A 9694-nucleotide genomic window follows, 5' to 3' on the forward strand; every position below is an offset into this window, starting at 1 on the left:
TATTCCTCCAACATATGGCTGAGACTGTACCCACTGTCCTTATCACCATTTAGTCCGTAGAGGATAAAGGTGTCGCTGATATCGTGGGTGGCATTCTCGAAGAACTCATCCAGAGATATTTCACCAAAAGGATAGTTCATCCAGCAGGTGGCATACTTTGGATGCGGACAGTATCCCCCAGAGAGGTTCTGCAACAGAACAATCCTGCTAAAGTGAAACTCCCAAGGATCCTAGATGACTAACTCACAGTGAGAACTTCCTCTCTGTAGGGTGGCTCCCGACATAGGGTAATCGCTGGCATCTCAATCGTGTCGTTTAGGTTGTAGTAGGAGTGTGTGGAGATGGGAGGATCGTAGAGCTTTGCGAAGCACTCGTAGAGCTGGACAATCACCACGATGCTGCAGGCGAAGAGCACCAGGTAGCGGATGAGCTTGGCTGGATCCCTCAGTAGCCAGGCCCGCGTCTCCGACCAGTAACCCATGTCGTGTGGAAAGTGAAACTCAAGTGAGGTGTCAATGGCACTGTTCGTTGGTTGTTGGTCGTTGGTCGTTGGTCGCTGGTGGTTTCCAATTTCTGTCATGGCTGGGACCTCGCAATATCTTTGCGATGTACAGCCGCACAAATTCTCACAGCTGGTCAAGATAAGCGTAATATTGATTTATGCACCATGGTGTTGTGTAGCCCCTAGATAATGTTTGCGCTCTCTCTCTCTCTGTCTCTCTCCATCCAACCCCATTCTGAAGGGTATAATCTATCAGGATCGATTGTATCTCTTGTTTGCAAAATGTTTTACGAGTAGCACAGGAAATTCAAGCGTAACATTACCAAAACATGCTGTTCACAATTGTTTGTGTCTGGTGTACGGGTACGAGTATCTTGTATTCCGCATAACCGTATCGTATCTGCGGCTATGGCGGGGATATGCGCGATATATCTGCAGTATCTCTGCAGGCTCAAATCAGCGCCATGGTAAGCAATTTACGGTTTTATGTTTGTTTACTCACTGGCGGCTGCATGTGCACAGCATTTTTGGGGCATTCGCTTTGGGTTCGATCCTGGGGATTCATTGATCCTCTTCACTGAGAAATTAAAGTGAACCAAAAGCTAAGATAAATTCCTTTGCTCATCATTTATATCCTTAATGTCTTTAGCTTCTTTGTAAATGCTTTCCTGTGCTTTGATATGAATAATATGGAGTAATCAGAAAATAAATAAAAGGAGATTATGATGGATGTGTGACATTTGCTCTACGATATATTCAAATCAACAAAATAAACCGTAAAATACGTTTCCGAAGGCCTCCGATGCCAGTGCTACTCACAATAATGTTATCAATAACAATAAATAATAATAATAAATAAATAATCATATATACATATATAAAGGTTGTTAGCATTTCTATAACTTTGATTATGGAGCTAATGATTTGAGTTTTGAGATAAAATATTCCCTTAAAATGACTTTTCACATTTTACATCGTTTCTATCATTTATAAATAATTAATATTTGTTGACTGCTTTTGTTTTCAGTATATCACTTAAGTAAAGAGTGTCCAGTAATATCATTAAATCAGCTTAAGCTCAAAAATCCAATCCAATTTCCTACTTCAAAATGAATTTATAGCGAATGATTTCACACCTTTTCCACTTGTTAATTGAGCTCATGTTATCCAACTTATATAAAACCCCATTCACCTAAGCATTTCATACGATTATGTGTACATAGTTTGACCTTATAGACAGCCCCAGCTAAATCTAAGCAAACACCTAGACTATTGCCCAGCTATTGGCAGGCTATATACTCGTACCTATTCGAACACTGTACATAACAGGCCATATAAACATATGTATGTACATAGTATCTAAAGATCTGAAGCTTTTCAGTAGAATAACATATGAACGGCAGGCCAAACAATGCGTAGAGGATCCAGCAGCCAGCAGGAGAAAAAGAAGCCCCCGAAAAGAATAGCCGAAACATTCCTCAGTTGTGACGTTAAATCAGAGCAGAAGAGACCTCGCCACGACCGACCCACTGCTATATATTGTATCTAAGCTCCTATATACTCGTATACCCAGCACATAGAGGGAAAGTCAAAAGAGGAAAAGCAACAAGAACAAAAAAAAGCAAAAAAAAAAAATAAAGAAAAGAACTAATAAACAAAAAGAAACTTTCGACTAAAAATAGATAAATTGAAACATTTCGAGAGATGAAAACACCAATACACTACGTGGACATGGACGTGCTGACGAACACGAGCAAAAAAAATAGTGTTGCTTTACTGCTCAGCCGCTGCACAGATACAGATGCAAAGAGAAGCTCGTGTATCTGTGAGATATGTTGACGGACTCATCGGTCCACGTACCACACGGCGTATGCGTTCGTTATTTCTTTCTCTTGATTCTCGTATAGTTAGTGCCCAGGACGCAGTCACACAGTCTTTTGCCAGATCCATGTGTGCGTCTGTATCTAGTAAATTTTAGATGTTCCTATAGATATGTATAGCCAGCGCAGAAGCGGACAAAATGCAGAGTAGAACGAAGCGAAGAAATTGTTCGCTTGTGTTGAACTTCTTCGCAACTAAATAGCTTTTGTTTTAAATTTAGACCACAGCGGCGTCTATATTAAACGCATATGAAATGTTTTTTAGATTTAGTAGGTATGTTCTCCGAGGTATATAGAGGATCCACCTATACACCTATACATTATTATAGACCCATACATCCATATGTACACAATCTGCCCGCATATCCAGAGCTCAGAACGTATCTACCTGACGCTGCCGCTGCTGCTGCTGCTCTCATCTTTTGGAAATTTTGAATACCTTAACTTGACCACACAACTTCCTTCAGCTAACCATACATACATATCTATATTTGTGCAGTAAAAATTCTGTAGAGCGGATAGTATATCTATTTGCCTGATGAAAATATGCATCCGCCTAAGGATCCACCTCAAAAGGAGTAGCAAATGTTCTGCAATGTAAATGTATTAGCCCGAAAATAAAATATGTTTTTTCAAGAGATCTTCCACTGTAGTGGGTGTATATATGTATGTATGTATGTACATATCTGTAGATTGGATATATAGCACAGTCTTCTTCTGCTCCCGACCCACATATGTATGTAGATGGGTTCCTTTGCTTTCAGTGGAGTATGAAATATGTTTTAAAAATACTTTTTGCTTGTCGCTCATAAATTGTCTAAAAACAAAATCGAAAAATACTTTTACAATCTGTTGCGTACTGACTCATTTCCATGCTGTCTATATGGTCTGTATATGATTAATCAGTCTGCATACACTCATTACCCACAGACCTCTGCAGAGGCGGCGTCGGAAAAGGGGCTTCAATACTCGTACGCGGTAGATGTACCCTCCTTCTGCCTCCTCAAAAAGAAAAACATTTTCATTTCTCGTTTTCACTCATCATTAATAAAAGTCTCGACGCCATATAGACTTCGATTATTGCATTCCGCTGCACTTGAGTTTTATATACATAGTAGGTGTAGTAGTTGTTGATTCTGTGGATGATTTGGCTGCCTGTCGGCTGCTCGGGCACTTCGGGTGCCGTCGATTTAATTGGGTGACAAATGCTTACAGAAATAATTCCTAATGCTCCACACATCAGTGACTAATACTAAATGATTCGATGTGATTGCCTAATTAATATGCAATATATGACAACTGCATATTTATATCTTCAAGTGTATAAATATATATAGAAGCTAGATCCTCTGCAGATTGGATTTACATTATGCGTGTGTGGTTCTCAATTGAGCCGCGGCAATTAATCATATGGAACCCACACGAATCGCACATCGACAAAATCAGCTGAGGGCTGGAAAATATTTTAGCTTGCAAAAATATGTAAACAAATTGTTGTATGGGAAATATAAACATTATTACCTGATTTTTTTTGGTTTGGAAAAATATTGTTTTTTCCTGTGTTCAATGTGTTCTATGCTGGAAATGGTTTTTAAAATGATATCATTGCTTTATAAAAGTCACTACATCTTCAGTTATCTACATATGTGTATATGCATAAAGATGTTTTATATATTATCCGTTGAAACTTTCTCATAAGTCATTTCTAAAATATTTAAAAATGTTATTAGAAATATAGTTGGGCTTCTACTTATCATTTTGGACCAATAGAGCATACAATTTTGTAGCTAAAAGGTTCCGATTTAAGTAAGATGTCCCAGGACTAGGAGAAGACTTTTAATATGTTTTGTATCAACTCCATAATTATATAGAAAAAGTATATTTTTAAACAATTTTGTGGATGCTCTAAACCTGTCTGAGACTAATGATATGTAAGTATGTATGTACCTAGCATGTTCTGAAATAGTTTACGAGTATGTACTATAGGAAAGCTAAATTATTTGATTTATTGCGAAAATTTCTATATTTCATATTTCATTTCATTAGAATGATCCATTAGTTTTCATTTCTGAAAATTCTATTTACATGAAAAATAAATGTAGCTGCTCGTTAATTTTACAGCCAGAAATGTAATATAGTAATTTTAAAAAAGAAACGATCCATCAAAAAAGGTTTCGACTTGACACACTTCGCATATTCAATCACAAAGCCGATTAGGATTTACATTTGACTCTATTAGCAACCACGATTGATACTTCCATGTGCAGTTGACAGATATCCCATCCATTGTTTCTCTTTTGGATGAATTATTTAGCTGAAATACTACCAGAGATATTCAAACAGCCCCACTCTTACATAATCCTGGCGTAATGCAGGAAGTATTCATTCATTTTTCATGACAGGCATTAGAGGCGTAAGCAGAGGAGCGCATGGGCACATGTTCTACCTGGCAACGGTCCTGCCTGCCCCACCGGAGCTCCCCTTTCGAGAATAATTTGCGAAATAAAGGGAGAATTCGGGTATTGGGTGTGGGCAAGCACGTACGGGAGTACGGTTCACTTTGGTGCACCAGAGATGCGATGCAGATGCGGCCGAGTGCCCGACGTTGACCGACGATCGACGAGCGGGGAACGTCAGCCCGACGATGGATATTTTTATATCGACAATTTGGATAGGTTCCAATGCATTTAGACGAAAGTTATCTATAGAATATGTATGTATTTTGGTCACGGTTGCCGTTTTGAAAATATTTTCCCTGTGTACCAATTGCTGTTTTAAAATTTTTCAGGAATACCATTCGACAGAAATTTTGGGCAGGGTTACTGATACTATCTCAAAATTAAAACTGATGGGGCGGGATAGATGCCCGGGTAGTAACCTTTCTGGGTGGCGCATTTACACACAGTATCAAAAATGTGTGGCATGTGCAGCCAAGTCTGATGTTGATTTCTAGAGAACTTGGGAAGTATGTTCGTTAAATGAGCATCTATTGATTTAAAATAATTTATAAAACTCAAATAAAAGCGTACCCATAACTACTAGCCTATTGACTTCATATAAAGTTAGTTAAGTGATTAAATTGATATTTCTCAAATAGCCAGTAGTTAGCCAGTAAATTTATATCTTGAACTCCTCTCAAGCCTATACTGAAGTTTTATTAAAACTTATTTAATGATACAACCTCAGTGAAGCGATTTTCAGAAGTCATACTTACAGATGTTCGCAAAATGAAAGTAAAGTTAATAATGATAATTGCATGTAAGGTTTTAGCTTAACATTTCTATCAAATTTATTTGATTCTTAATCATTGAAAAATAAATTGGATGCGCTCCAAATTAGTCTGGCTCAGAAAGTAAAACAGTGTACCCGTATATATAATTAAATGTGGCATTATCAAATATCAGTTAAAGTCTTCAAATCTTAATATTATGACTAAAATATAAAAGCAATGTCGGCAACAGGTTTTTGAAAATTTGATCCATATTTTTGGCGTCTGTTGGTGACAATATTATGATTAATGATCTTTGCTTGAAAATTTCAACATCAACTCATAGAAATCCACACTCAATCTGTGCCACTAACCTATATGGGGTATATACGCATATGCATGACGGTGAACCTCCAACAGAAACGTGTTCCCTCTGATCTGCTTTTGTGTGTTCATCCCTCAACCCCTCTTTCAAAATGCCTTTCAATGTGTCTTCTACTTGGCATCCACGACGGGTGCTGTTCTGTGGTGGCAGTGTTCGTTATGGTGCAGGTGGGCACGGTACGAGGAATCCTCTCACATCGCAATCGAGCGGCAGCTTTGAAATAGACCATTGCATGCAATAATTGTTGCTGCCTCGTGTAGACAGGCGGCAGCACCAACCCATCTGGCCCCCCCCTATACACTCTTATGGCTGCCCCAACCAATTTGAGGGAGGCCGCACATGCCAAAGAGATAAAGAAGAAGCAGCATCTTGACACTAAAATGCAAAATTGCTTTGCGTCAATGACTCAAAACCGAAATGTGTTGGTTGGGCTCTTTGATAAAATTAGGAAGAGCAGAATAGATTCTTTATTGAGGTTTTTTGCAGGGATTTTATCAAGAACACTTCTACTACACAAGGATTGTTCTATTAGTGTTTTGGCAAAGCCATCTGGAAGAAATTATTATGATACAGATTAAAGTCCTCCCTTGGGGTGGACAATAATTTATGACAAATAAAAACCTTTGCTATAAATAATAACAATAAATCGTTGTCATTGAGATCTCTTCCTCTGGTTAAATAATAATAGATATCTGTTTGGTGTTTTATGTGGTTTCGGTTAGTACTTAAACAAAGATGCAATTTTATTTTGAGCAGGGGAACAATCTAGAAAACCCTTTTATTTTATATTGGGCAATTTTCAGTGCTCGTCTGGGTTAACCCATAATTTACGACCACTAAATGTTCATTCTATATAAACATTATAAACATGTGCAGATCTCTACCCTATATAAATATGTATTATAAGGCAGCCTAACTTATCGCCTTGCATAAATGAGAAATAAATACTCAAAAATGTTCGCAAAATGTTTTTTTCTGTTGAAAAAATCGTGTGAAATTCTGCTTCAGTTTGGGCTTTCGGATTTTGTTCTTATTTTTTCAGTATTCTCATCGACAATGTCGCAGATTTTGTTTCAGCGTTAAACACCAAAAAAACCACCAAAAAATTATGATAATTTTATATGTGCGAAAAGAAACGAGAGCAGAAGAGGCATACAGATTCCGATCTTGAGGGAGAAGAACGCACACATTTGATGAGATGAGAACTGAAACTTGGGAACTAAAAATATTCCCAAAATGTTTAAAAATTGTTTTTGTCAGAATTTATTTGTTGTTTTTCGTTTTGTTGTTTTTGTTTATTCTCAAATATTTTGAGCATTTCAAATCATTACGAAAATTATTCTTCAGCTCTGCCTTGTTGTGGGTGAACACTTTTATATTTCCCCTCTGATTTGGATTCTGCTTTTTTTTTATTTCTATTTCATATTTCATATTTTTCATTATGCCAAAAATGCTGCATTCTGTAATTTTTGTAATTTTTGTAATTTTTGTAGAAATTTGACAGTTTTGTTTATGTTTGCTTTCTTTTTTTGTGTGTAGCTCCTCCATTTTGGTGGCATTTATCATAATTGTCTTTGTCGGCGGACCGGGCGCTTGATAAATGACCGACAAATCGGGAGAACATGGGTTTCATAAGAATGCATTTTGTATCTGCCAGATACGAAACACTCTTGGGATTTTAGCATTGAAAGCTGAAGATTTTCGCATTGCTCTGAAGGACGCCGACAACGTTGATTTGATTTGGCATTTCTTCGCTATCGTATCTACTATATGTACAAATCTAAAGTATCTCTCTGTATCTATGTATCTGGTGCAGATTATCTGAGTATCTGTGTAGTATCATGAAATGCATCTGTATGCTGTATGTCGCTGGCGCTCGTTTCGTATTCGCACTCGCATTCGCAGTCCCATTCTCTCTGGCCCATCGATGTTTTTTTGAAGTTCACATTTTTATTTTTGGCAGACAAGGAATCTCTATGTTTGCGTATTCCTAGAAGTGCATCGATCATTTCTTGATAGATTTGGGTCTATAGCTTGGCCTTTCTTTGTTAACCAAGATCTAGATCGATTTACCTATCGATCGGTAATGATCTTAATTGATCTATTTGGATTTGTACATCCATATAGACAGGCGGAACAGCTGTTGGCATCGGTAGACCTGTTGGACAGCCACTGAACTGATCTGTTCGACGGCGGGCTTATCTAGCGATCGTAAAGTGATCACCGATTAGAAGGAAGCAGAACAGCACACCACAGCACCCACTACTGCCACTGCTGCCTTCTCTTTCGTATCCAACCCCTCCACCGATCCGGTGGGAGATCAAATTGGCATTGAGGTGACCAAAAACCAAAACCAGAACAAAAAGCGAAAAATGATCACCGAGAAAAACAAATAAAGAACCCCCGCACCAGCACACACATGTGTGTGTAGAAATGATATGTGAAACAAGTAAAAATTAAAGCTTTTCCACACTCGCAGACAAAGCAGATTGAGAGAGATAGAGCAAGAGATGGAGAGTGAAGGATTTCTTCTTGTCATTGAAATGAATTCGACTCAGGCCCCTGAGAGCGTGTGGTAGAGCGAGCGAGATAGCGGCTATCATAGGTGAGCTTCCCATGCTCACGCAATCGCACGGCGGAAAGCTTTCGGCTCTCACAGCGATCCTGCCCGCGATTGCATCATATGCTCCACTCACACACACACACACGCACACACTGTTGCAAGGCGATGGATGGATGCCCACTTGCTGGGGAGACGAGATCGACCGTCCGTGCTCCCGGCCTCAGCCAATGCTAGACTAGACCGAAAAAGGGAGCAAGAAAAAGCGAAACAGGCACGCACACACACACGCACTGGGTGGGAAAGCTTTCATCGAATCGGGCCGGCCATAGGGGAAGCATGGGTATCAAATTGCCCCGTATAAAAGGCAAGTTTACCGGTTGCACGGTTCAGAACGGCTTTCGAGCGCGTAAGTGCAACACCTTTGAATGTGCGATTTCTGATTTTTTGGATATTACCCAGCATCCGCAGCAGTGGCAGTAATCAGCAGCAGCAGCACCAGCACCAGCAGTAGAGTGTATTAAGAGACAGCAACAATTTGACCTTTTTGTCAAAAAGAAAGAAACCTAAAAAAAATTATTACTACATATATATTTCCATAAAAAACGAAAAAGGAAAGAAAAGTGTACGTGTGTGTATGTGCGTTGTCCTGCCAAAGGGATCTGCGAAAAGCTTGAAAAACTATCCATCAAATCTGTGACAATACGAACAGTGACCCGGATTACATCGGATTATCGAATCAACTGGATTATAATTTAACGCCCCTACCTTGGGAGTTCTTCCTTCAGTTAGTTAACCTAACAATTTTCGATAGTAAATTATGATTTTATGATGATAGGTAACCGGATCCATCATCATTATCTTGTGTAACAGATTAACCAAACCTCACAAAAGTCGTTCATCAGTTAAGCGACTGATAGAAAAGTGACTATATCAAGGATATCAGAAGTTTACAAGAGAAATGATCATTAAATTTGGAATTATCTTCAATGATCCTTAATCAAAAGAATTAAATTTAAACTTCTATCAGGAGTTATGATACGATGGTGGTATCATATGTCATACGAGTATATGATTGAATATTTCAAAATTACTCATACATCAATCAAAAAAATATACAGATTTTCTTAGTTCGAAAACAGCCAACTGTTACTTCATC

General features: G+C 38.4%; 1 protein-coding gene across 5 annotated transcripts in view; it reads right to left on the reverse strand.

The window, feature by feature from the left end:
* Positions 1-9694, reverse strand: part of LOC111077927 (degenerin del-1) — a 72026-nt gene that overhangs the window by 1321 nt on the left and 61011 nt on the right. The window contains exons 2-4 of one of the 5 annotated variants that reach the window (XM_022372430.2): positions 1005-1175; positions 248-737; positions 35-188 (exon numbers count right to left, since the gene is read on the reverse strand). In XM_022372430.2, coding sequence (XP_022228122.2) covers positions 35-188; positions 248-580 — 487 coding nt within the window. In that variant the 5' untranslated portion in view covers positions 581-737; positions 1005-1175. Of the gene's footprint in view, positions 1-30; positions 189-247; positions 1176-9694 lie in introns of those variants that run through there. The other 4 variants (XM_022372429.2, XM_022372428.2, XM_022372427.2 and 1 more) reach the window with 4 other exon arrangements.

This window comes from Drosophila obscura, unplaced genomic scaffold (genome assembly GCF_018151105.1).
Source record: "Drosophila obscura isolate BZ-5 IFL unplaced genomic scaffold, ASM1815110v1 contig_200, whole genome shotgun sequence".
NCBI classification, from domain to species: Eukaryota; Metazoa; Arthropoda; class Insecta; order Diptera; family Drosophilidae; genus Drosophila; species Drosophila obscura.